The 27,967-nt window shown below is 46.0% G+C and overlaps 1 protein-coding gene and 1 non-coding gene across 5 annotated transcripts; both read left to right on the top strand.

Annotated features, from left to right (window-relative positions):
• The first annotated feature begins 255 nt into the window (after positions 1-255).
• LOC119178383 (chymotrypsin inhibitor-like) lies at positions 256-27,617 on the top strand. Of its 4 annotated transcripts, XR_012893894.1 has the most exons (5): positions 256-490; positions 5,608-5,689; positions 9,293-9,385; positions 27,046-27,216; positions 27,483-27,617. XR_012893894.1 is itself a non-coding variant. In XM_075887303.1 (4 exons), the coding sequence occupies exons 1-4, from the start codon at positions 380-382 to the stop codon at positions 13,955-13,957; spliced, it is 507 nt and encodes a 168-aa protein (XP_075743418.1). In that variant the 5' UTR covers positions 264-379; the 3' UTR covers positions 13,958-14,003. The 4 variants fall into 4 exon arrangements, 3 of the variants coding, with proteins under 3 accessions (XP_075743419.1, XP_075743418.1, XP_075743417.1); XM_075887303.1 differs by lacking the exons at positions 27,046-27,216; positions 27,483-27,617 and adding an exon at positions 13,737-14,003 and having other exon boundaries at positions 264-490; XM_075887302.1 differs by lacking the exons at positions 27,046-27,216; positions 27,483-27,617 and adding an exon at positions 13,734-14,003 and having other exon boundaries at positions 270-490.
• On the top strand, positions 2,192-2,334 carry LOC142771535 (U4 spliceosomal RNA). Its single transcript, XR_012885976.1, has one exon. It is a non-coding gene; the product is annotated as a U4 spliceosomal RNA (small nuclear RNA).
• Positions 27,618-27,967: the final 350 nt, after the last annotated feature.

Genomic DNA, 27,967 nt, shown 5'->3' with positions numbered 1-27,967 from the left:
CTTCTTGTGTTGTGCTTCGTTTCGTTCGCGCTGATATTTTGCAACATGCATCCAGTGGTCCTTCGGATGTGACTTTGTGCGGGCTAAACATATCTCGAATTCCGTAAGTTCCGCTTACGTTCCGCTGATTTCTCGCTTAGGACAACGAGGACATTAGTTCCTGGTCCGGCACATGGCCTTGCTTGGCTCCGGTCATGCTGATATGAACGGGAAATCTACCGACTTGGCGCCTCTCTTCTGCGTTAACGTTTTGAAGCCGTCCGGCTCTTGAACTTCACTTGCTCGCTTTCTGTTGGCGTGGGCTGGCGTGAAAGTGGTAGGCAATCGTCCGTGTTCTTCAAATCATGCTGTACTGCCCCTTAAACACACCCACTGTGAAATGAGAAAGAACGAAAGCATAGCGACTGTATATATAGACGCCATGGTGCTAACTCCTCTTTTACTGAACTCGAGGCGTGAGCGTGGGTTTCTCAGCACTCTGTGGCCTAACGTGAGTACACGTTATCTCTATTAGTGTAACCTGTTGGCACGTTATCTCATCGTTGATTGTCAGACCTGTGTCAGTGACGCATCGTATACCCACAGCATCACTGTGAAATAGTACTTTAGCCCAGGTCTGGTTTCTTCAGAGCACATGTACCACGGTAATACAGCATAAAACAAATTTGGCCGTCTTTATCTTCTTGAAAGGAGGCAACTAGATGAAAGGCGAGGTATTTTGTCGAATACCACTCGTAATATATTCGTCGGTTATTAATACCACATTACTACAACTTAACGTTGTAATCTTTCCAGTTTGAAAATCACGCAGGTTTTCCTTGTTAACTGCGATTTGGAATCGTATGGCTACTCTCATAATAATCTTGAGAAAGTGACGGTCTTAGAACTTCTTCCAATATTATTAGTTCTTTTTATTGTTAGAAGGTCTTTTACCATGAACTCTGTCGTGAGTCGTGATTTTGACCTGAATACAGGGTGTCAGCTGTTGTCTACCACAATATTTAAAGAGCACTCAATGCGGCTCCTACAAAAACTCCATAATATCGGCCCCTTTCCGGATGCAGGTTTCTGGTTTTTTCATTAGCCTGCTTGAGCCCATAAATTTCTGCGTTGTCTTTCGACGGCCTTATGGTAAAAGTAACAGACCAAAGCAGAGCCGGGTTCATGTTTAGAAGCACTGTACGTGCATTTCGTTACTTCATGCTCTTACGTTGCATCAAACATCTAGGCAGCTGCTCACACTACGCAATGGAGTGTTTTTTTTTTTCAAGGAACAAGATTTTTTTTTTATTCTCGAAACGCCATGGTCTCTTTCATTGCAGTAGATGTTGTACTTAATTCACATAAAGTTAGGAACAAGCGCTCTCTGTTGCAGAGATGCTGAATGGTTGTTCTTGGGTCTAAGTTTATGACCTCTAAAGCAGTAAATCGAAACCTTGAATAGCTGGGCTTACTGTCGTCGTTTTCACATATAACGCACATCATATGTACTCGGTAGTTTTACTTTGTCGCAGCATACGTGTATTTGTGTATACTAGTAAAGATATTGCAGTTTCAGGAAGTCATGCGCTAAAATTGATGTGAAATAGGAACAGCACTGAAATAAAGCTGTGCTGAAATAGCATGGTCACAAAAAATACTGGTACATGCAATACCTGTCTTCTCAGTTAAGTTCATTCATTTGCATGGCAAAAAAAATGAAGCCCTAAATACACATCGTTACTTCAGATAGTCAATAAAAGGTCCCTAAGCTGGATTAGAAAAGGTTGACTTAAATCGTGCTCAACATCAATCGATGTGTGTTTGAATATTTCAGTGTGTTTAATGCATTAGTAGCCTGCCATAATCTTGCGAACTATGTGTTTTCTGTTGAAGTAGTAACTTCCTTTCATCTCTTATTACAATGATGCTACACTTGCCATTAATTTACGCTTTAAAATTTTTTCTCCAGTTTCTCTGAACTAACCGTTTACTGGCGATTGTGGTATTCATGATTAAACTTCGCAGTCCCGGCTTAGTGCCTAAAATAAAGAGCCCAAACTTAATGCGTCGTTAAATGAAAAATTACAGCATATCTACATGTTATCTATTTTTCTTGGGTTCCTGCGAAATATTGAGACCCAAGAAATGTCGACGAATTGTTTTCTTGGCACGAAAGAGTCACGTCATGAGTTTACGTTTCGGATGCACAAGCTATGCGCAGAGGCGGTATTGTACCCAATGAAGTTTTAACTGAGAGGCGACAATCGTCAGTTGAAAAACATTGTTATAGCACATCGAACTCATTCAGAACTGATTAGTTGGAGCAAAAAATTCTGAATTTTTTTTGGAAGTAGGCAACAATTTTCAAAATGCATGGTTAAATCTTCAAACATTTTTATGAATTAAACTCGAACGTGCTGCAGAGTATTGTTATAACCTTCTCAATTTCAAGCGAGTATTTTAAGGTGATGAAGTATATAAACAGCATTAATTCAACATGGGGACACAAGAAGAGACACTGACAAGCGCGTGTCCCCGCGTGGAATTCGCGCTGTTCGTACTTCATAATGCTAAAACAAGTAGCCCAACGCTTCGCTTTATTAAGATTATGTGCTATCTCTTCTTAGAACAAAATGTCAGCTATTAACTCTCGCAGACAAGAAGCCTGCCTTTCCTCTTTACTTCTCAATCTCCATTTGAACGCCTTATTTGTGGGAATGCTAACTCATCATCATGCGATAACCCCCATCTCCCAAACGTTCGATTGAATAAGTTTTGCATATTCGTGACGCTTGTTTCCCTGTGTTGAAGAAAGTGATATGAAAGTATATCTATTTGAAACTTGCTTCATTCTTTTGTACGTATATCTTGTTGCAAAAAGTTTTTGTGACCATGAGGGGAAAGTGGAACCTTTAGAAATTTAACATATGCATTGTTCTGCTATTGCGTTCCTCATTCGGCACAAATATATATTGAATTACTTTTTACAACACTTGAAAAGAAGCATGTTTATATTTACCTCTAAAGTACGCATTATCTCTTTAAGGAAATAGCAGTGCAGTATTGAGTGATAAACTCCTAACGCTTCATCTGCTGCGATGCCAGGTGCGTCTGTCCAAGCAGTCTGCCCCCAATTGTCCTCTCGTTTTGTTGTGAAGTCAATTCCGAGAAGCGTGATGGTGCGTTTACTTTACTTTGCCGTTGTTTTACAGTCGATATAAACGAGTTTTGGCAAGGCACGCAAAGAAAAAAATACGTCGTATTCAATGTAATTTATACTCTGGATTGGCATGAGACGCGACATCTATGCGCAGCGGTTAGTGGACGACGCTTCGCTTAAGCTGTTAAATGCGACTTGTACAGCTCCAAAGCCACTGCACATCTTAGACCTAGTAGTCTTCAGCCCCTTTGAACACTTCAGTGCTTTGCACCGCACAACACTACCCACGCTGCGCTGAGAACGAAACTGAAACTGTAAAAAAAAAATCAATTCGTAGCCAGTTCGCAAGCTGACGCAATCCACTTCGTAGCCTATAATTTTCATAATTTTCGTCAGGATACACGATCGCAGCGTCAAACTCCTCTCTAGGTAATATTTATAAAACTCCATGAGCTGTGGTCTCGATGTTGTGAAGCGCTCAGCCAGAATTAAACTCAGAGGCCACCGTACTGATCATTCAAAATCAGACTTAAGTGCAGGCATTAAATACTTCAAAATATTTTAAACCCCCCATGTCTCTAAAGATATACACACGAAAAGATTCTGACAGCTTTACTGCATGGGTGCACTTTGGCACTCAGTGGAACAACAAACAAATGGAAGAAGATGCCTCTGGTTTGAAAAGACCGCCTAACATTGTCGACCGTCCTTGACGCGATGCGAGATTCCATCGTAACCAATGAAACGCAGTCAGCTGAGGGGTGGATTTAATTTTTTCGCACAGTTGGCTAATTCAAAAGGGGGTGCCGCGAGAGCTTGGAAAGATCCAGAGTTTCGCCAAGCTAGGGCGATCCTGCATAGCAACCGTAAGCCGGATATTTTAGCTCGTATACAACAAAAACTCTCTACATGTGAAATAATCTCAAGACAGATTTCTGTTCAATGCAAGTACCTTATGAATCGTGAAGGTAGAGAGAAAAAAAAATGCGAGGAAGCTTACGAAAAAAAAACTCAGGCGATCAACCTTTCATTGTGACGGCTTGTGTCGAACCGGTTAAAACTTCATTTCATGGCCCGAAAATTGCGCAATTGGCTCAAGGATCGTAGCGTACCTTCAGATTAAAGCAAATGTCTTCGCTCTCCCGTCACTATTTTGAGTGCCACGACCTCATACAGAAGTATCACTGCCAAAAATCCATCAGCACGTATCCTGTATTTATGCAAAGCGGTGAAAAGTTGTCAAATATTCTCACAGTCAACGATAATGGAGTTTCATATAAACATAATTTACCTCACTGACTCTGTTAAACGTCAAAAATTAGGGGACCCTAAATATTTGCCTTTAGCAGTTGAACGCGCAGCGACATCTTGTTCCTAGTCTGTACTCCAAATACTTAGTGCATGAGACCTTTTCGGATTTGCTATGCACCCACTACATGCCTTTAAAAGAATATAGGCGAAGTATCGTGTGTGCCTTTTGAAGTTGGGTACTGGCGTTCAACCGCGGGGCCATTATGACAATCACATATTTTGACACCCTCTCTATTTTTCATCTCCCCCATCCCCGTCCCATGCTCAGGGTAGCAAAGCGGTTGCCTATAGCCTGCTTAACCTCCCTGCCATTCTTTTTCTCCTATTTTCCTTCCTTTCCTTTCCTTGACACCTATTGGCATTGCATGCTCGTACCAGGCATCATTACTGCAATATTTTACGTTGCATTTTGAAGCATGTCTACAGGACACGTGTGTTTGTGGAGCATGAAAGCTACTTTCACAGCTTTTCTAAGCAGAGTTAGTTCTTTTCACTGTTTTTACAAGCAGAGGCATGGCCGCGTGGTAGAACATCCGCTTGCCGCACTAACGACCGGGGTTCGATTCTTACTTGAACCCGAACAACACTGGTTTAGTCCCCACTACTTTGCTCCAGGACATTTTATCATTCATCTATTTCCTTTGCATCGTTCTCGATTTTTCGGTCACGCATAGGATGATGATTTTTAGCTCACAACCAACGACGCCGACGTCGGAATTTCTGCGAAACGAGCTGTTTAATGCTGTCGCGTTGAAAGAAATCTTCAAACGCCTTCTAATCCTTCTTCTTGTGGCAATATACGTACATGATTTCTTCATTGTTGAAGTCCCACTTAATTTTCGGGCACACACAGTGTTATCCTGTGTCTTTTCATGTCATATTCACAGAGTTTTTAACCTCTTCACATCGCACAGTTTTCATGTTGTGGAGAAATGAGTAAGGACAACTCTCCGAATTGTCAAGGCAAATGCTTTAGCTATAGCTTACGTGGATAGCCTGCGCGCTTTTGTTTTTGTAACGAAGAATCTACAATAATTTGGCACTTCTCAAATATCGCGAGGCTATAGTCGTCTCAGGAATTTAGCTTGCTGTACTTGGACACGTAATTCTAGAAGGAAAATGATAGCTTTTGTTTTGTGCCTACGTACATGCAGAACATGAGGATGCGGGCCCGTTACGTGATATTCGCCGCCCTGCTGGCTGTGCTGCTTTTGAATTCCGTCGAAGGCGCCGGACGTGAGTCTGTTTTGATTTTATTGTCACAGCAAGTACAATAAGTTGTTGTAGATCGCAGAATGTGGCCACATTTTAAGACTGGTTAGAAAGAGTGACATAATACTTCATGGATATATTTTTTGCAATGCAGTGTTTTATATTTCTCTGCATGATGAAAGTATGAGTAAATTTTATGAGCGTATCTTTACGAGGTGGTGAGAAGTGGGTCATCAGTCTCGAAAAATAAAAAAAGAAACTTCAATACGTACAGAGCGAACTGTCGACAAGCATGTAAACTCGGTGCGCCATACTTTGCGGTGGATGAAAACGACACACGTCGCATAGCAGCCTTTCAGAGGCTAGCTACTGCTTTTCTTTATCTTGGTTCTGCTATGGCTTTATAAGAGTTCATGCGCAGCTCAGACAACAACCGAGCTGTGAGAATGCAAGGAGCAAGGTAACACTAATATTGATGAAAATGCCCCCTATATATCCCACAAACAAGATTGACGCTAACTTCCTTTGTTTCATGAACGGGTTTGTCACTGCACTATTGCCTTGAAATGAACGGCGCACGCAAAAGCATTCTTCAAACCCTGGTCTTCATTCTCCGTGAAGTGTGTTTGCCTGTCTTCAACACACTCTAAGCTCTCAGAACAATTTTAGTTATGATTTACGCGATATTAAACAGAAGGCCTAGGTTGAACACGGGCGCTAGAGCATGAATGATCGAGGCTTGTCAGTGTTGCAGTTTTACGAGAGCGATTATTTACGTACACAATGCTGTATAAGCCGTACGTACCACAAGACACTGCTGGACATGTCTGCCTAAAGCCTGCGCCTCCACACGAGATTCGATAAGCGCAAAGCCCCCCCCCCCCCCCCCAACATTTGTGCGCAAGCTTCGAAAGGCAGACGGCGCCCAATGTCGAGTTGCAATGGCACTCGGCCAGATCGCCGACGGAGCTCGTTGCTCTGTGTGGGATCACTTTCGCTGAGTCACTCGCAATGCTATGCACGCTGTTTGAAGGAACATGGCCTCCTTCCGAAATTAGTCGGTAGCCAGATGTTACGCCGGCCGCTCATCTCGGAGGCTGTGGAAAAGAGCAGTTGGGAAATCTTGCTCCAAGCTAAAGGACATCCGCATGACTCCAGGATTTCGCGCATTTCATTTCTCCAGACTGAGCTCAATTCGTCGTGCATTCTTGGCGAACACATCGCTGAAGCCGCTAATTTATCAATAGGATGCTGTGCCACACAGTTCCACCGACTAAAGGGCGAAAACAGTATTGCTCACAGCAAAACTTGTTGTTTCCGCGCCATGTGCTGGCAGAGGTATATGGCATTTCACGAACCGTATATCGCCGCAGGACTCCTTCGGTGAAAGCAATGTATTTTGAAAAACTACATCCCTTGCTCCAAACGTTCAACAAGTTTTTCGTTATTTAGGAAAGCCTACAACTGAATTTTGGGTGAATGTCTCACTGCCACAGACCTCATTCTGCCAATCTGACCCCTTTCCTTCGTCGACTTGGTAAGGGCACTAATAATGACACTAATTTGTTTGTGCAAAATTTATACGAAATGGATATTCTTCGCTGGCAATGTAAGCAGCCCGAAATATCAGGCCAAGCACTTGCATTTTAGTTCTCCCACTATGTGGTCATAAATACAAGTATAGTTTTCCTTTGAAATTATTATTCAGAGGATCTTCCATTCACTCAGGAATGGCTGTACGGCACCTATTTCACTGCTGGAAACCAAACTTAGAGATATTACGATCATTAAGATGTCCGCGGCCTGCATAATAAAAATTAAAATGAGAAAAGTTCACAAAACGCTTCCTTGAGGCCTGCCACATTTAGCCTCTTTTTAAGCTGACCATTCTATTCGACCTGATGGAGGGATATGCAGGCCGCGTACATCTTAAATATGATCGTCAAAAAAAAAAAGGTTGGAAGGAGTGGATGGGGGAGGGGGTCTACTCATGTTTTCACTTCTTGTTTTTCTTTGCGTACTCTCCTTTAGGATTGTATAAAGCTGAACACCAACAAACCGTACCACCATTCGTGCTAAAGGCCAGACTCTGGCTGCAGCATCGAAAGATATAAACCACGTTGTGACTTCTCACGGATGATCTATTGAATATATATATATATATATATATATATATATATATATATATATATATATATATATATATATATATATATATATATATATATATATATATATATATATATATATATATATATATATATATATATATTTCAGCACAATTTCGGTGGAATAAAGAGTGACAAGCCAACCACACCTCTCCTTCTCTGATATACCAGCTTTAATGCAATACCCACCTGGAATAGCAAAGTTATGATGCGATGGGATGTATCTGAATGGCAAACTTGTCTGGAGCCGCAGTTTCGACAAGAAACATAAGTTCTTAAGGGCAGCTCGAATAAGACCCCAGTGACTCTCTGCTAGATATTTCCCCAAAGCTTGATGTTCGCTTTGAATTCCGTATTGTTGGACAATTGTCACACACAATGTTTTTTGAGAACTTAACATTACTGGTTGCGGCTCCCGACGTCAGGCGCTGTTGTAAATGCTCAACAACACAACTGTGCCACGATACGCATGTGACCTCATCATGTGAATAACTCACGGCACTTCTAGCGGAATATTCCTTATATCCAGTATTGCCTTACCCTATGCGCAAATGCCAAAATTGAAAGGACATTGTCTTCAGGCCAACCGCAGTTCTGAAATTTGTATATTGTCCTTAAGGGAACGCTTTTGTTGTGGATATATGTCCACCTAATGCTGAGTATTGCCGTGCCAGTGCTACCACGAGACAGAATCCACTTCGTAGTGATTCTGTCTGGCGTTCGAGTGCTCGCGTTTTGCTAGCGTAGCGTCGCTGGGCCCATAGGGCGCGCGCGTCAACGTTACGTCGGAGTATATTAGGCCCTTTATGATGCGCTCGCTGCAGTTGCTAGCTCCACGCATCCTAAATTTGGTATTACGTCACGTCAAATGATGATGAAGGTATATGACTGGTGCAAGCATGAAAATCATGACACGCGTGCTATGTAAGAACATGACAACATAGCATGCTCATGCTGCGCTCGCGGGCGTTTTGCGAGCTCCACATGCAACAGATTTGGTATCACGTGACGTGGACAGAAGAACAAGGTAAATGACACGTCCGAATTCCATAATCATGGCTTGCGTGTGATGTAAAACTTGACTACGTGTACACTCTTAGCACGCTCACGGCCGTTTCGCTAGCTACACATATACGAAATTTGGTACAATTGACGTGAATAAACGATGAAGGTAAATGACAAGTTCAAATATGATAATTATGACATGTAAGTAACGTACTGCATAATTTACCTCCGCCTCGTAATTTTGTGTTGATTTTAAAGTGACATATCAACCTTCCTCATTTGTTCTTTGCATATTATTGATTCCTACTGTACGTGGGATCTGCCAATTTTTTGTGTATGAAAACATCCTGCATTCTTGCGCACTTTCAACGTGCTCATCTCTTTTCATTCACTGTGCAGTGACGTGTGCTTACATGGATATATAGATATGTACTCGGCGAACACGCTTCTGCAGGTCGTACTCAGGCTCGGATCTTCGACCAGTTTGCGCGCCTCATCGTGAAGCAGATTGAGGGACTATTTGATAAACAAAGCGAACAAGTGGATGGTGAGTAAAGGAACATTTCTATACAAAAAAAACAAAGGTGTTCCACACTCATCATTGGACTCAGCAGCTTAAACGTCAAGCTTACTTTTATTGGACGACCGCAGCGGAGTCGCCTTACTTCCCACTTCAAAAGCACAACTTCCGGCTGGTTTTACGAAGTTTTGGCTCAACAATTTTTCATAGCCTCCATGCTGCACATCGCAAGAACTCTTGCTTTTTCCAAGCCTCCGAAGGAGGTTTATAGCATACGTGACCACATACGGCTCCTCATCAAATCCCTCTGATGATTCGCGTAGCACTCGCAATGACCCTAATATATACAAACTCTGCCAGGCCAAAGCCAGTGTTCTCATGTGGAGCGCTGATTGATTGATTTGTGGGGTTTAGCGTTCCAAAACAACGATATGATTATGAGAGACGTCGTAGTGGAGGGCTCCGGAAATTTCGACCACCTGGGGTTATTTAACGTGCACCAAAATCTGAGCACACGGGTCTACAACATTTCCACCTCCATGGGAAATGCATCCGCTGCAGCCGGGATTCGCTCCCACGACTTGTGTGTCAGCAGCCGAGTACCTTCGGGTCAGCAGCCGAGGACCACCGCGGTGGGTTCTCATGTGGAGCAGGTCTTGCAGAACACATGCCGGGAGGAATACATGCTTCCCAATTACTTTCGTGCTCATAAGAAAGACTTCTTTCTATTTGTTTCAGAATAGAAAGTCTGTGCCCTGCCGTCTTAGACTACTGGTAATGGATTGAGGTGTTCACCACCTTGATTTCCCATTTATACAAAAAGGTAGAGGCATGGCAGCTGGCAAATATTATGCTATTTTGGCACTGTATTTGTCAAGCAAATCCAACATGCGCTATCTAGAGCGCAGCGTCCACGCATCTGAGAAGCATTTTGTGGCTACGCACAGCGCAGGGACGATGTATTGAAAACCTTCCTTTGACTCCAACAATGGCCCTAAGATCTCAATTACTGAGCGCCGATAAGGATCAGATATATTTGATGCCCTTTTCATGGGCACCGTATACATGTTCGAATTAACCACCTTCGGACAAGTGTCGCTAGAGCACTCAAAGTCTTCTGCACTGCCAGGACTTCCGTCCGTACAATTGAAAAAAATGCTAGGCTTCATCTTCTTTAAGACGGTATGGCGTGCCCAGCATACTTATTTTGCAAGTTCTAATTTATTTATCTATTTATTTAGCAATACTGTCAACTCTCATGCGAGAGTCCTTACAGAGACGGTAACATAAGAAAACATTATAGCAAAAAGAGCATTATTATCTAATACACAAATACAGGATGGATCAAGATCAACCGCTACAATTGTACAGATAATCATCCAAGGTCTGTTCAAATTTCGACAAATTGTTCTGGGCAACAACACTCACCGGCAATTCATTCTACATTAATTTGTATTAGGAAAAAAGGAGTAGTTGAATCTATCCGTACGAGTCCTGTACGTTTGAATGGCCCTGCTGTGGTTGCCTATTGTGGTTGCTCCTGTTGTGGTTGCTTCTGATGACAACGATACGTTTGTAGTATCAAAGGCTGCTCTAACTTTTTCGATTCCAAAATTGCTTCCCTTAGTTACAACAGCCACAATTTGTTATGAAAACAAACTATTCATTTTGCCCTTTAAACCTAATATTACACTTGTCGTCAGCGATTACATAAGAGGTCCTCACTTTGCTCTCAAATTAGTGTCTCTTGATTAGCCCACGACAACTCACAGCATCTTCCAGCTACAGGTGAGATTGTACTGCTTGTCTCACCCTGTGGCACTCCTTCTGTTTTCTCGCCGACAGAACCGGTGCTGCTCCCTTGAGATGTTGCCGGCTCGAGAATCCTATCTCCTAGAGTATTCAGTCGCAGGCTTGGTCAATTCGCTGCCAAGGATGCACAGTTCGTTCATCTTTGCAAGTGCTGTTTCACTACATTGAACGAGATCAAATTGCTAAGAAAGCGGTCCTGCTTGCAATTGCGTGAGTGCAATGTACAGTTGGCCAAAACTTTAGCTATCATGCGTGAGTGGCAGTTTTTTCTGTGTATATTTGCCGCACGACTGTATTATATTTTAAAAAAATGTGAGGATAAGTGCACGCCTACAGAGCGTGTGGCCACAAAGCATTTTTTTTGTAATTTTGTTCTATAATTTGGCGCTGAAAGATAAAAAAAGGCCGCTGCACAGAATGGCTAAAGTTCTGGCCGACTCTACGGCACGCCGGAAAAGAATGGTTTAGCGTTCTCTCTTCGAATATGCTGAGAGTTATTTGAATAAATATCAAGAAACTAATTGGAACTTGACTTCGAAGCAAAACTTGTCAAAATAGCCTTTAATGATCATCGTAGTGGTCTGTAAGCAAGTGATTTGCTGCTTGCAACTTGCCTGATTCATACGCCTTCTCTCGTAAAGTCATTCGGGGACACAAAGTGTAGACAATGTCCATGTTCTCCCTTGAATCTTGAACTGCAAGATTTGTCTTCACAGCCTAAATAATATTCTGAGTATACGGCTCTAACAACCAAATGTTCTTTTCGGATCCGAAAATTGTTGCAGATGAAACCCTCTGTTTACGCTTTAATTAGATATGTATGCCCTTCTTTTTTACATTCATTAACTTATTTGTGGCTTCCGTGACATAAATGCCCCGGTGGTGTCAGTGCGCTTCTTAGGAACCTGACACAATTTCTGCGCTGCCATTTGCCTATCCTTCACAGTGTCCTTTCTAAGAGAAGAGTACTTTCTGAAATTATGGTCTGGAGTTGGTTTCCGTTGGTCAAGTTTCTTTCAAAAGCCCTCATTTTTCTCAGAATTTGCAACACGCACTGGCCTATTATGAAAGCCTCGGCGAGTGTAGTGCTCTTTAACTTACTCTACTGCCTTGTTTAGCAACACCTTGTCAAGTTTATCCTGCAGCCAAACCATGACGTCATACTCAATGCAGCGGTAGCATAGCTGCAATTAAATGCTTTCTACCATATTATCGCGATCGTCATAAGCACCTTTGACCTTCATCCGATTAGTTAAATTAGTATTAGGTTGTCACGAAAAGTCAACATGCGACTAATTACGCATTGTGCATACTGGAACCCAGTGCCGGAGACCCTCAGGTGACGACTTATACCGGCTTCACTAATACCGTCTACCATCTCAAACGTCTCTTCGACAAGCCCGTTATCATACCGGATACTTCCGCCACAACAAGGAAAGCTAGCAGGTTTTAAGCCCAAAGAGACGCCTTGATGGAATTTTGCAAACAGACATGTTCGAACTTTACGAGACATTTCGTCATGTTTTGGCCTAGTATAAAAAGGGTTGTAGTTAGCATTGAATTCTATTACTGCCGGCTTCAACCTTCGCAGAAAATGTGCTAGGCGCCTGCGAAAACTGTCGGAGCGCTTTCTATATTCTTTTCATGCCAAGGCGTTTCTGTCTTTCCACCTCCTTGCACTCAAGGAACCCTCTCACTTGTGCGTCCTGGCGCTCAGTGAGTTCTCTTCTTTGAGCCACCTCCCGCTCACAGCGTTCTTTGATATCAACCCAGGCCTCATCGCCATTCTCAGCCGTTACTCTCTCTTTTAAGCTTTCTATGACCACGTGCTTTTGTTTCACAAGGCCCCGAGTAAGAAGTAGTTTTTCGCAAGTTCAGATGAGTTCCTTCACTTTAGAATTTTCGATCGTTCACACGAAGCTCTTGCTGTTTGCCTAAGTTTAGAATTTACTTGCCATGCTCACTAAAATTCTACAAGCAGGAAACTCATAAATTCTCAACACTGAAATGTTTTCACCCTCCAGGTGAACATTGGTTACTCGCACTGCTTCTTCGCTTGAAATAGTCATGGTGCATTGCAATGCTTCACAGCCTTTCTATAAACTACTATAACCTGTGCTAGAGCAGTCTGCTAAACAGAGAGGCGAACATCAGGCACTCACCACATCGAGGTAGCTTAAGCTGACTGATTCCACAGCTGCCATCTACTGTTCGATAACGGTTGTGTCAGAGCATGGCTACATGTGGGCAGTGCTGATAGACGAAATGGACAAGGCGACGGTGGTTTCAGGCTACTTTTATGAACAGAATAATCTTAGGTGTTACGTATCCGGCACTGGAAGCGTCGCCGATACGGTTCACACCTATTTGTGTTTGTGGTAGTCCAGGAGTTTTTTCTGAGTATTCATGTTGCTATTCGCTGTATGCAATTCTTTGCCTTCATTCGTCTTGTTTATGAAAGAAAACATTTGCGTTTCTGCGCCGTTACTCTGTGCTGATCTTTTTTTAATAACCGTGTAGTGGCATGCACTTGCATGCATATTCAAATATGTACTCGGCGCAGAAGCATTCGGAGAAGAATCTTGGAGTTCAGGCTGCCAGGGAACAGAGGTCTACGATGAATGCGGAAGCTCATGTCCCCACGTCTGTGGCGAACCAGTAACCCAGCAGTGCAGCCAGGAATGCGTGGTAGGATGCGTCTGCCGACCTGGTTACATCCTCGGACCCGCCGGAGGAGGCTGCATCCCAGAGGCACAATGCAACCAGTGGTTGAGCACTCGTGGCTAATGAAACCAGGAAGTTTTTTAATAAAGGACACGAATTCAAAAAAACAGCGAAATAGTTTTTGTAGTATGTGATTATTAACCATAAAATCATTCATGCACGTGCCGGTACTATAGAGCTCGTCCACGTTATTCGCGTTCCCCGTCTTCTGTAACCAAGTCCCCAAAATCATTCACCATCGCTGGTTTGCAGTTTGCAAACAAGGACGTCTCGTAATAAAGGACACCAACTTAACAACGAAAATTTATTTTGTAGTATTAGTTATTGACAATAAAATTATCTATGGACGTATCGGTACCCCAAGAGCTTGTCCACGATATTCGCGTTCCCCGTCTTCTGTAACGAAGTCCGCAAAATCATTCACCGTCGCTGGTTTGCAGTTTGCAAGCAAGGACGTTACGTAATAAACGACACCAACTTAGCAACAACCAACATTTATTTTCTAGTACTAGTTATTGACAATAAAATCATCTATGGACGTATCGGTACCCCCAAGAGCTCGTTCACATCATTGGCATTCACATTTCTTTTGTAACGAGCCCTCTGAAAGAACTCGCCATTACTTGCTTGCACCCGTAAAACTAAAATATGATAGAAACCCACGACATAAAGTTGACAGGGAAAAAAGGTCACCTTTCATTTACTTATTATAAATTGGTCACAAAATACATCCCACGAAGACTTGCCACTCACGCGCATAACCGCTGAAATAACACGCTCTTCTCACTGTGTCTTTAATCTATCACGCGCTTTTCGTATTCTTTTCGCGGCCACAGGTCCCAGCACATGAACATGTACGTTGACACAAACACGCACACACATGAATGCAGCAATGGTTTCGCAAGTGATCAGCTCCAGGATTGTTTTCCCGTGGTCTGAGCTATTCCTCAAGCTATCAAGCTTCAGGATTGAAGGCCACGGTTCTGCCTTTGGTTGTGTAGGGCCAGGTACTTCGAGGAAGTGTAGCGCAAGGTGCTTGATTATGAGTTTGTCTGTACAAAACACAGATCAACAGCAGTGGAAGCAAAGGTAGCGTAGCGGAAACTAAACTGTTTCTCTTAAAAAAACCCTAATAAGATATGAAGTAAGTCAAGCAAAAAAAAGAGAGCAGAACTTACAAAAATAGAAAAACAAATCGAGAAAAACAGACATGAAACAAACATACAAAAATTGAACAAAGAAAAAACCGCTAGACCGAAGAACCAAAGAAGATAAAAAATAGACGAAGGGGAGAGAACTAAAAAGAGAGAGAGAGAAAAGAAATAGAAAGAGAGAGCCAGAAACAAGAACAGAAAGATAGATAGAGAAAGAAAGGAATATAAAAGAGAGAAAAAGTGAGGAGGAGATGCAGACACAGAAACAAAAGTTAATAGTGGCAAAAAGAGACAGGTAGAGGCGACATAAACATAAAAAGAAAGCTTAACAAAGGAAGAGAAAAATATTTGGAAAGTGTTGGTCGGACGAGTAGAGTGAGTGTGTAAGAACTTATTTGAGAATGTCCGGCGGTATTTAGCGGGGCGGGACTACAACCACCCCAGCCTACGTGATGGCCTGGAGTCCTTGGACACAGGTGGTTTCGTGGGCGTGCCGCACTGCCCACAGTTGGTCGACTAGGTCACGGCTGAGCAGAGCCGCCTCCCATCGTGGCTCGCGGTTCAAGACGGCCATGTCTACCCGGATCATAGGGGACTGGTGCTTGCTACCGGTGCACTCCCACAACATCTGCTGCAGCATCGCTCTTACTCCACACACTTTACAGTCGCCGGAAGTATAAATGTCTGGGTAACAGAGGCGTAGGATCACTGGGCCTGTTATTGTCTCCAGGCAACTTCCTGTTTCTTGTTCAGTTTTTCTTGTGGTGGTGGATATTTACGTCTAAGTCCTTAGTGTTGGGTGAGATCTCTGAAAGTTGTCATGTGATTCCCCCCCCCCCCCATCCACCGCCGCACTGTTCTCAATGTCTGCGGGACATCGGGGCTGATGACAGGCGCCACAGCTCGGCGTGCAAGGCCTCGAGCCACGGCGTGGGCATTCGCGCTGCCCGCGAGTGGAGGTTCTGTGTTGGCGGGGCTCTATACGAGGAAACTGTCGTTTTTGTGGCAAATATTGCCTTCACTATTTTTGAGAATGTGTGCTGCTTCGTGGGAGATCTGGCCGCTGGCGTAGTTGCGTATGGCCGCCTGAGAGTCGCCAATGATCACTTCGGCGTCCTGGTAGCTATCACGACGGCTCTCCCACTTCTTCGGCCATCTCCGTTTCTTCCGTGCGTATTGTAGCACTTGCGATGCCAGTTCATGCGTGATTCGTGATCGCTACGGCGAAACCACGTTGCCGCTCGTAACGGGCCACGTCTCCGTGAATGGTGTCTTGACTGTTGCCGAATTTTTCTTTTCCAGATCTCACGCACGTCTGTTGCTACGAGTGATGTGATGAGTGGGATGCATATTCTCGGGCAACAGCAGAACGACAATGCGCTCTCGATTGTGTCTGGGTATTCCGACCTTTTCTTCACGCTGTGCGTGGTAGTTTATGCCCAGCTTCTCAAAGATGTGTCGACCTGTTTCCGTTTTCACGAAATGTTCCTGCTGGACGATGTTGTGTGCTTCAATTAGTTCAACTAGGGTATCATGAAGCCCAAGCTCGAGAAATTTTTCTGTTCGTATTTATTCGTAAGCCTATTGCTCGCTTGTACGCCATGTGAATGAGATGGTCTAGCTTAATTCGTTCAGTCGCCTGCCCATTGAGGTAGGAGAAGACGTACGTTATGTGGCTCATAACAAAAGCATGTATCAGACGGATGGTACTGCTTTCTTTCATTCCGCTGTGACGATTTGTTATGCATTTCAGCAACCACAGCGTTCCATTGACTGCACCGTCTACTCTGCCTACAGTTTCGCTGTTATGGCCATTGGCAGACTAGTGCAAGCCGAGTACTCTAATGTTGTTAACTTTTGAGATTACGGCGCCATCCGATGTGACTACTTTATTATCTCCGTCTCGACGCTTTTGGGTTTAAGGCACGTGGGTCTATAGAAGTGGATCCCCAATTTAGCCACGGAACATTCAAGGCCCGTGCCGCGAAGGTAGTCCTGTACCACGTTGACCACCTCCTGCAACGTTTGCTTGATCTCTCCGTCAATCCCTTCGACCACCCAGAGGACCATATCATCGGCGTACAAACTGTGGTGGAGGCCTGCTATCAAAGCTAGTTTTCGTGGTAACGCGACAAGCCCGATATTAAAAAGCATGGGCGAAATTACGAAGCTCTGTGGCTGCCCGTGCAACCAATGTCTATATCTTGTGATTCTAGCCCACCGATTGCTAAGCGGGCCCAGCAGCCTGTAAACAAATCCCGTACGTAGTGGTACGTTCTCTGGCCTAGTCTAAACGCACGTATGCTTTGAAGTATTGCGGGGTGTTGAAGGTTGTCGAACAACTTCTTGAGGTCAAGCCGAAGTATCTCTTTTATAGATCGCGTGGTTTTGTTTACGATATCGTGTTTGAGTTGATCCATATAACATTCTTCGTGGAAAGGTTACGAGGGAACCTCGGCATCGTATGCGGTAGCATGTCTTGGTCCTCGAGGTAGTCGGTAAGACGAGCGAGAACCGCGTGTTCCATGACCTTACCAACGCAGAAATTCAGAGATATTGGTCGAAGATTGTCAATCTTTGCCCGTTTGCCTGGTTTTGGGACCATAATCATGCGCGCCGTTTTCTATGAACTCAGTACAGCACCTGCACTCCAGCACTCGTTCATGTAAGCTGCTAATTGTTCTACCAACTCATCGTCCAAGTTTCGCAGGGTTTTGTTGTTTCTCAGAAGCAATCCATGATCGACGTGTAGCTCGTCACAGAAGCTCCAAAACGGCTCTAAAGCATCCGGCGGCTGCTGCTTGTTTTGGGGCCAGTCTGTACCTGCGTAATGGCAGAGCTCGGTCATGAAGGGTTCTCTTCCAGTCTCTGCTTTGATGCCAAGAATCTGCTGATCTGAAATAGGTAATGAAGAAACAGCATTGATGTCAAATTGTTCTGTTTCATCTACCAGCTCTGTTTTGCAAGGAAAATCGAAATTGCGTCTGCCGAACACAGTTGCTAGCCCGGATTGTGTATAAAGCTGATAGGGAATCTTCAAAGAACAAGGCGCATGCGCTGAAGGTGAAGAGGGCAATCACATAGTGCTTTCCTGAAGATTGATTCCAATGGTTGAATGTCCAATTCTACTGTGACTACTGGTTGCCAAAGTATGTAGTCCTTGAATTTCGTGCAGCCGTGAACGATGGCCAGGGTTTCTTTTTCAATTTGCGCATTATTCTGCTGCACAGCGGTGAACGAGCGGGAAGGATAGGCTATGGGATGGTTATCTTGTAAGAGGCCTGCGACGAAGCCATACTGGCTCGCGTCAACAGATAGTTTGACTACTTTGAATTGGTCGAATTAGGCTAGGACTGGCGCTGTCACGAGACTACCTCGCAACCTTTGGAAACAGTTTTCCTGCGGTTCTGTCTATGTCCGAGCGATGTCCTTTTTGAGCGGCTCCCGAAGAGGTGCGTATGCAACAGATAGCTTTGTGATGAAACGAGAAACAAAGTGTATCATTCCAATCAATACCTGAAACTCTCTACGGTCCTGTGGTGTAGGTACTTGCATGATGTTTGCACTCTGTCTGGGTCCAGTGACAGGCCGTCTGCAGGGAGGAGATCGTCTATGTAACGCGCACTGGACTGCAAAAATTGGCACTTTTTTGTTCAGCTTTCTATTGCATCAAAAATCAAGGCCCTGAGGTTTCTGTCATGCTCCTGCTTTGTCTTTCCCCAGGCTAATATATTGTTCATCACGACTGCCACGCCAGCCAAAATACCAACCACTTCATGTATGGGGCGTTGAAAAACTTCTGGTGCTGATGTGGTTCCGAACGGCATGAGCAAAATCTTGTACTTCCCGAACGGTATGCTCATGGTGTATACGTGCGAACTTTGTTCGTCAAGTGTTATTTGCTGAAACACCGGCGCAGCATCGAGGGTGGAAAAATATTTGGCTCCATGCAGCCGCGGCAGTACGTCTTTCAAAGTTGGCATATGGCAATGCTCTCGCAAAATCGCCTTGATTAAATATGAAGGGTCCAAACGTTATGCGTGCCTCGACATTTTTTAGTACAATGACCATATGGCTGGATCATGAACGTGGTTCTTTTAACTTTGTGTAGACACCGTCGCGTTTCATGGCGTCTATCTTTGCTTTCACTGGTTCTTGGAGGGCAACCGCAATTCTCGTTGCTTGTTTGATGGTTTGTCGTACATCAGGATTCAGCTGCACGCGATAGGTTATCCCTGAAAGTTGTCCTAGGCCCTGGAAAACATCATCACAGCCAGATACCAAGATGCAAGACACTTCGGCAGCGGCTGCATTTATGTGTTGTATTAGACTCAGTCTTTCAGTCACGTGACCGCTTAATGTAACTGGCACTCCTTGAATGACAACAAAGAATATTACTTTAGTGCTCTTTCTTCTATTTGAGATAACGAGATTTATCTTCCCGATTGTGTTTTCCGTGTGGCCGAAAATGTGCGCAAGGTTGCGAAACTATTTTGTGGAGGAGCCTTCGATAGCTTTTGAAAGACAGTTTCCGGCTGTACGCTACAGTTCGCTCCTGTGTCAATTTGGCAGCATATCATGACACCAGCCACATGTAACGTCGCCACCCAGTGTTCGTCGCTCTTGACCGCGTGAACTTCTAACGTCTGCAGAGAGAGAAAGACACTTTATTGGACAAAATGGGTCCGCAATTCGGTCTAAGTGGCTTTAGATGGCGGCTCGTAGTCCCTGGACACGGGCGGCATCCTCGGCATGCCGGACGGCCGAGAGTTGGTCGTTCAGCTCTGAGCTTTGGAGGGGCGCCTTCCAGGGGCGGCAACGCCGACAAAAAGAAGGTCTCCCGCGGCTCCCGCAGCCGGGGCGGCGGCAGGAACGAGTGAGCTCGAGACTCCCTGTGATTTGGTATTGACGGCTGCTATAGGCGCACCGCGATTGGTGGAGTTTTCCCGATTGTCGTTGCCGGCACATTCCCAGAGCTTGTGGCTCAGTGTTTCTCTGTTCCCGCACGCTTTACACATATCAGCGGGGTATATGTTCGGGTAGAGGCGGCGTATAGAACGACCAGGCCAGGGTAGGAATGGGTTTGGAGTAAGCGAACGTTTAAGGCATCGCGCCTGTTTAATTTCTCGTGCGGTGGCGGGAACCTACGCCTTTCGAGCCTTTAGTGTTGGGTGATGTCATGGAACGTTGTAAGACGATCACGCCATGACCATTCTGAATTTTCTTGCTGCGTGCCTATCAAAGTGCCTCGATCCAGCAGATGCATCGTCCCGCTCTCGGAGTCGGAGGCGGCGGCCACGTAGTGAGCCGTGGCTCGGCGAGTGAGACCTTGAGCCACGGCGTGGGCTGCCTAGTTCCCCGTGAGTGGAATGCTGGTGTGTGTCGGGGTTCATAGGAAGAAAACCGTTGGAATTTGGGGTTGTGAGTGCGACGTCGGGTAGCCATCTCCACACATTTGAAGGATGCGCACCACTTCCCGCGAGATACGGCCGCGCACGATACTGTGGTATGCCACCTCCGAGTCGTTTATCACAATCTCTGTAGGCGGCGCTGAGGCGAGTGCTAAGGCTCTCGCGGCTTCTTCGGCCGCCTCCATGTGTGCCGTTGTCACCGTGGCGCTCACAAGGCATTTTCCCCGATGGTCAACGACCACAGTTACGTGGGCTGTTCTCCCTTCTCCATATCTCGCGGCGTCTACGTATACCACGTCCGTACTGTTACCAAACTTCTTTTGAAGCTGTCTAGCACGCTCGTTACACCGTCCGATGTGGTGTGTCGGGTGCATATTCCTAGGAATCGGCGGAACGATCAAGCAGCCACAGACTGAGGCAAGGGCCTCTACCTTTCTCTATGCTGTGCGTGATATCTGATGACCAGCGACTCAAGGATGTGTCGACCCGTCTTTGATTTGGTTAAGCGTTCGATTAGCGCAACGTCATGGGCCTCAATTAACTCGTCAGGTGAGTTGTGAAGTCCTAGCTCTAGAAATATTTCGGCACTCGCGTTGATCGGGAGGCCAATCGCTCTTTTAAAAGCCTTTTGTATCATGCAGTTGATATTGGTTTCTGAGCCTATCCACTTGAGCTAAGGGGCAACGTATGCTATTCGGCTTATCGCGTAGGCCTGCACGAGATATATCGCGCAGTGTTCGCGCAGACCATTACGTCTATTCGTGATACGACGCAAAAGTCTGATCGCGTCGTCTACTGAATGATGGAGTCGGCGCACAGTCGCACCATTATGGCCATTTGCCTGTATGAGTAAAACCGGAATTTGAATTCTGTCTACGTGTGGTATGGGAGTGCCGTCTACCAACAGAACGCGTATTTTGAAGTATTCCCTTTCCTCACCACGTGGGGTTTTGGGCCTCTGCTTGTGGGATTGTAGGTTAAAAGTTCGGACTTGGTTGCTGAGCACTCGAGGCCCGTTCTTTGCAAGTACTCCTGAACTTTGTCTACTCCAGCCTGTAGGGTTCTCTCGACGTGACCGTCACAACCTCCTCCGGGAACCCAGAGGGTGATATCGTCCACGTATATACTGTGATACAGTCCGGGTATTTCCATTAATTTCTCTGCTGGCCCCAATAGCACTAAATTAAAAAGTAATGGTGATATTACGGAGCCTTGCGGCGTGCCCGTCGAGCCCGTCTCAAAATCTTGTGACTCTTGATCGGCGATTAAGACACTTGCGCGCCTGCTTGCAAGAAAATTGCGTATGTAATTGTACATTTTTCGACCTAGACCTAATGCCTCAACTTGTTTCAGTATCGATTGGTGTTTGGCGGTATCAAATGCATTTTTAATATCCTGGCCAAGAATCGCCTTGGTGGAGCTGGTGGTGTCATCAACAATGTGGTGCTTTAGCCTAAGTAGTGCATTCTGTGCGGAGAGATTGTGGCGGAATCCCAGCATGATGTGCAGGAATGCGCCACGGTCTTCGAAAAGGTCGGTTACTCTAATGAGAACTGTGTGCTCCATGACTTTTCCGACACAGGACGTAAGCGAAATTGGCCTCAGATTATCGAGCACAATTTGCTTGCGTGGTTCAGGTATCATGACAACTCGAGCTTTTTTCCACGCTTCGGAAAGGGAGCCGTCTCTCTAGAACTCGTTGACGTAAGTTAGCAATCGGGAGATTGACTCATAGTCTAAGTTTCTGAGAGCCTTGTTGGTAACCTTGTCTGGTCCTGGCGCCAACCGGGAGTTAATTTTGAAAAGGACTGCCCGAATATCTGCCTCGCTAAAGTCTGCGTCTAATTTATCATTAGCAACTCCATAGTAATCGGGGTGTTGGGCGCTGTCTTCCGTCTTAATGTAACGGTCTCGAATTGCGGCGAGTATTTTCACACCTTCATTATCTTTCACAAGTCTCCGAGTTGAATGGCCTTGGGCGGCCCGAGTGTCCTCCGGATCCAACAGATGCCGAAAGAGACGCCAAGCACCCGCCCCACGCATCTGCTTCTCTAAGCCATTACACATGTCTTCCCACTGTGCTATACATACTTTGAACGCGTGTTCCTCGATCTGCCTGTCTAACTTTGCCATGTGTTTTCGCAATGCCCGGTTGTGTCTGTGGCGTTTCCACCTTTTAAGTAGGGCTTGCTTTGCTTCTCACATATGTAGCAGCCGGCTGTAGATTACTTCAAGCTTGGCCTCGGGTGGAATGTCACACGTTGCCGCATCTACGTCCCTACTGAGCGTCGCAGTCCATTCGTCTATATTCGTGATCGGCTCGTCACCGCGCCCTCCTTCTTCTAGTTTCTTCCGGAACCCGCCCCACTTTACTAGTTTGAGTTTATGGCCGTTGCCTTATGAGCATGCCTTACGATCACTCGGGCACGTGTCAATTATAATCTTTATAAGCGAGTGGTCACTCCCCAAGTCCTCTTGCATGTTTTGCCAAGAGGCTGCGGTTACATTCGATACGAACGCAAGGTCTGGCAGCGTGTCTGCACTCACGCTATAGGCACCGCACACTGACCAGAGGGAGTTGCGTTGCTCCCACTGCCCTGTCTCAAAGTTTCTGACATTCGCCGTTAGACCCACTCAAAAAAGAGACGTGCGCTCACGTCCCCATGTATCCCGGGCACGATCTGTCAACAGATGAAGAGCGTGAGATGCTCGCGTCACGTTCCATTGTCACCGAGGCCGTCTCAAAGTTTTTTTTTATCCGCTAGGCTATGAAAATGGAACGCAACGCGCGCGTCTCACATCGCCGTCAAGGCTACTTGGTTTCGGCTGAGTTGGCGTCTCTGCGTCTGTCAGCGTGTTTTGCTGTTGTGACTCGGTTGCCGTCTAGCGTACGTCTTGTTTATCCTTCTAATCGGTCTGCCCCCAACTAGCGGCAGTTGGGCTTCTATGTTTTCTACGCGCGCCACATGTGCGGTGGATATTTGAGCCATTTGCTCAGGCAGCTTATTTATCGCACTGTTCAACATGTCATTCATCTGCGCCACATGGTTTGCAAAACGCCCATCGACTGCTTTCTATAATATCGATGCGTTTTCGTAATTGCTGATAACGTTCACTTTGCCGGGGGGGGGGGGGGGGAGGGGTCTGGTCTCGCAGTTTCTAGTGCAATTCTTTTTGCAGTACACGGGTGGTCATCGCGGTCGTCTGCCTCTTCCGCCGAACCACTCTCAACGTTCGTGGCCATCTCTGCCGCCTCGGGTCACGTGGAAGTCGAGGACCAAAGCGACGAAGGTGGCAGCGGAGTCACCTGTTGCTGCGAAGGTTGCAATTGTGGAGCATCGCCTTTTAACATGGAATTTTCCGCCCTGAGGATAGCGTTTTCGTGTTTAAGCTCAGAAATGATCGATTGTAACGGTCCTAGGCGTTGCTCTAGCGCTTGCTCTATTGCTTGCTCGAGCTCGCTCCCACCACCGCCGCCGACGGCGGGATCAAGAGAACGATACGCGGAAGCGACGCCACCGGCAGGAAAAGCGGCGACATCCGCCCATCTCCCCTGTTGCCCAGTGCTCATGTGCCCTAGTTGCGGCTGCCGCCGCGTCTGGTGCTGCTGACTTTGTGTGCCTTGGTTAAAGGCTGCGGTGCCTAGATCGGCACCACCACGCGTCTTCGACGTGCTTCTCGGCATCGGTGTGCGGCTGCGAGAACGGGACCGGCGTTTCCCCCTGCCTCCTCTCGCGTCTCGGCTAGTCGAACGTCTTGTTGGGCTGGTGTTGCATGGATTATTGTCAAACGATGGGTGATGACCGTAGTGACATACGTTGCCTCCTGTGCCGATGCTGCTGTTGTATGTGCTGCCATACACCTCGGCCGCTTCCTCTTCTTCTCGTCGTCTTCGCTCTAGTTGGCGACGCTTGACTATGTACGGAGTGTTGTATCTCGCTTTGAAGCTGCGGTCTCCTATGCGGTGGCCTTTGCCACGCAGTTGACACCGCGGCTCACATCGATGGTCAGACGGTGGGTTGTTGCTGCCACAGCCCCGGCATATCTTGTCCTTCTGGTTGGGGCACACGTCAGAGTGATGTCCCAGCCTGCTACCCTCATAGCACATGTTGACGTGCTTCTTATGCAGCGAGCATCTGACAAGCATAGGTCCATAGTACACGGGTCTGGGTGCATGGAAGCCGCCAAACAATATGATTATGTTGTCCGTTGTGCCCATACGCTTAGCGTGCAGCACTGCGGGGTTGCGCTGCGTCACTAAGATATTAACAATGTCCGCCGGGCTCTCATCCTTGGAAATGTTCCTAATCAGACCTTTTGAAGTGTTTTCCGGGGCGACTTGATAAGCATTAGCAGCGAACTCTTTGCCACTGATGCAAAGCTTGCTGATGGCTCCGTAGCTTGTGGCTCTGTCTGCTGACGGTGTGCTGAGTACAACGTCGTTTTGCATCACATTGAGGCAGACGCTATCTTCTCTAGCAGCTTCTCGGCCAATACCCGCCGCGTTACGTAGGCAGCAAGAAAGGCGATTCATTCCATATTCGGCCCCGTTGAAGCCATCTCTCGGGCGTACGATGATCTTGAAGTCATCGTGTGGTAATTCTGGCATTCGACTCACCTTAGCGAGGTGCTGCAATTGACGGGCACACTTTTTCTTATAATACGCAGCCGTGCCCGCAGCTGGGGCTTCTCTTGTAGTCGATGCGGCAGCCGTCGCTTGCTGCGTCTTCGCCTGCTGCTTTTGCGCCAACTTGGACGCACCATCGGCCTGTTTTGTTCTCTGGACGCTGCACGATCCTGCTCCCTCGCCGAAATCTTCTGGCCGAATCTCTTCTCCATCTACCATTACGACACCCATTTATCTCTAGGAAAGGCCCGGTGTGTTTTCGTTAGAAATCGGGAGCTCCAAGGAGGTCCGGCGACAGGTCAGGCTGGCTGGCCCTACCACCACAGCGGCCGGGCTATGGCACAGTACGTAGAGACGCTGGACTTGGCATTCGTGCCAGCGTGGCAGAGGAAAGTGTGGCAGAGGAAAGCGGCCAAAAAGTGGGCCCACCTGGCAAACTTGGTGATAGAGGAGTCCTTGAAACTTCCACTTATCAATGGAGAGAATGGTTTCCACGATGAGTTTGACAAACCACCAAAGACATAGGAAAGTTACGGAGCCGACGCGAAACACGTCTGCACTCCGTAACCCCTTAGCGGTGTCCCCTAACGTCTGCAGAAAGTCTTTTTTTTTTCTTCATCGTCCATTTCTACTTGTCATAGGTGCCATCCTTCTGGCCACGGTTTCGCGCTTTGCGTGAGACACGCACTTGCGAACTGGTTCAGGCCATTAAACACCTTGCAATATTTTCTTCTCGCTGGACATTTTGCAGCTTTGTGATGGTGAAACCCGCATGTTGGGCTGAGGTCTTTTTTTTATTATTCTACCCCGTCAGCTCTTTTTTCAGGTTCAAAGGAAGTGCTGTCTCTAATTTTAGGGACCTATTCTTTGCTCAGTTCTTTAGCACGACAAATGTCAACTGCTTTTGCATAGGAGGGATTTTCATAGATAAGTTTCTGCTTAAATTCTTTGTCTCGTATTCCAAGAACTATATAATCTCGTATTCTCTTGCAACAGAGAACAACTTGCAACAATAGTACACACTGAAAATATTGCCCGACAGCCATACGTGCTGCAGCGAACAGACAGCCATCCTTGTTTATAGTGATCGACATTGTACGTACGTTCTCTCAGCCTCTCATTTATACTACGACCTGAATAACCGACGTAGTACCTTCCACACGATAACAACAGCTGATACATCACATTACAGATGCAATCTCTAAATTTATTTGCATATTTTGTGGTGCAACCGAGGCTGCGTCTGGATGGAGGAACGGGCAGCTTGCACAGGCGACTCAATTTTTGAGGGGCCGTAAAGACCACCTTCACATTAGCCTCTTAAGACCTGTTGTCGCGATTTCGCATCATATCGATTTTAAGCCGCACTACCAGAAGAAAACATCTGTAGGTGCCACTTCTGTGCTTAGAGGTAATCTAAAGATGTCTGGCAACATATAGAAAAAGCAGCGCCATCTACCCTCTATTCAGTAAAGAGCTAAGAGCTGCCGTTTCTCCGGCTGATGCCGACGCACAACATTCCTCAGTGTCCATCCATTGACATCCTTCTCCTTTCAAGGTATGTAAATGTTTCGAATCTAAAAAATGTTGTGTAGTGGGCACTTGGTTGACTAACGCACGGAGATCACGTAAATTGTTGGTTTTTGAAGATTAGTTGTGTTTTCAAGCGCGCGTCGCTTTGTCGCCTTTTTCGCATCATCAGGCTCCAGCGTTCTGATTTGTGCAAACCTTCATCTTCCTTGGGATATGGTCAAAGAAGTAGTAATTCTTTTTCCCAGTTATAATGCTTTTCATCAGTGATTTATTTCTGAAGGTTAGAATTTTAGATTGGTAATTTTTTGTTCAATCACACGTCTCTTTGTCGCATTTTCGCATCAAGTTGTAGCGTCCCTGTTTGCGCACAACTACATCTTCCTTGGGTTATGGTCAAAGACCAAGTGATTGGTTTTTTTCTTTCAGTTATTCAATTCTCTTCATCTATGATGGACTCTAGAAGGTTCTACGGGATCAGGGTTCCACCCGTTGAAGACAGCGAAGATAGCTGCCTCAGCGACAGCGACTCCGATTAGAACCCTGACGCAGAAGACGCTGCCCCAGCAGATCTATCTGGGCAGTCTGGGATTGACACAGGTATGCAACCTTGACTCTTTTTTTTTTGCCTGGCACATTCACAAGCTCTTGTGGAATGTGAACCACGTGATGCGCTTTCTTCTTTTCTTGTTGCTGTTGATGGGCGAGTTGCGTGCGGCTGCAATGTGAAACGCCGTCGGCGTTCCTTCGTGTTGTATTGCGTTGACGCATCTTTGCTTTTTTTTTTCAAGCCAAGGTTGTATGGCTTCTCGAACGTAGTATGCCAACGTAGCTATGGTTTCATTTTCTTTTTCTTTTTTTCGCAGATGATGAAGATGAAATACAAGAGCCGTCCACATCAAGTGCAAGATGTTTCCTGTGGAAGCGAGTGAATCATGCGCGGACATGCCGACCTCAATGGGAAGACAGTCTTCCAGACCCTCCATATGAGCCGAAAGCACCCATTGAGTACTGCCGGTATTGTTTTGACGACAAGCTCCTTCCCGAGATTAGAGACCAATTCAATATCTATGCAGTGCAGAAGAATGTCAACAAAGCATTACGCCTAGCATGCGCTGAACTAGAGCAGTTTCTCGGTGCCACAATGTACATGTCCATATACAGGCTTTCACGATCACACATGACTAGAGCCGCGAGATGACAGTAGAAAAAGTGGCAGAAGTTATGTCACGTGACAGGTGGCAGACCATAAAGAGCGACCTTCATTTCAACAACAGCGATCTCCTACAAGCGAATGCTGGAAATGACAGGCTCTCCGAAATTCGACCACTGATTGACAATCTGCTTCCCA

Source organism: Rhipicephalus microplus, chromosome 1, assembly GCF_043290135.1.
Source record: "Rhipicephalus microplus isolate Deutch F79 chromosome 1, USDA_Rmic, whole genome shotgun sequence".
In the NCBI taxonomy this organism is placed as follows: Eukaryota; Metazoa; Arthropoda; class Arachnida; order Ixodida; family Ixodidae; genus Rhipicephalus; species Rhipicephalus microplus.
The sequence above is the reverse complement of the archived record's forward strand: the minus strand, read 5'-3'. Positions and strand labels throughout refer to the sequence as shown.

Excerpts from the sequence above, each read along its gene's own strand:
- LOC119178383 (XM_075887302.1), top strand. The coding sequence starts at position 380 with ATGAGAAAGAACGAAAGCATAGCGACTGTATATATAGACGCCATGGTG. Across the intron at positions 5,690-9,292 it reads TTCCGTCGAAGGCGCCGGAC|GTCGTACTCAGGCTCGGATC; the intron begins GTGAGTCTGTTT and ends ACGCTTCTGCAG. Across the intron at positions 9,386-13,733 it reads ACAAAGCGAACAAGTGGATG|AAGCATTCGGAGAAGAATCT; the intron begins GTGAGTAAAGGA and ends TACTCGGCGCAG.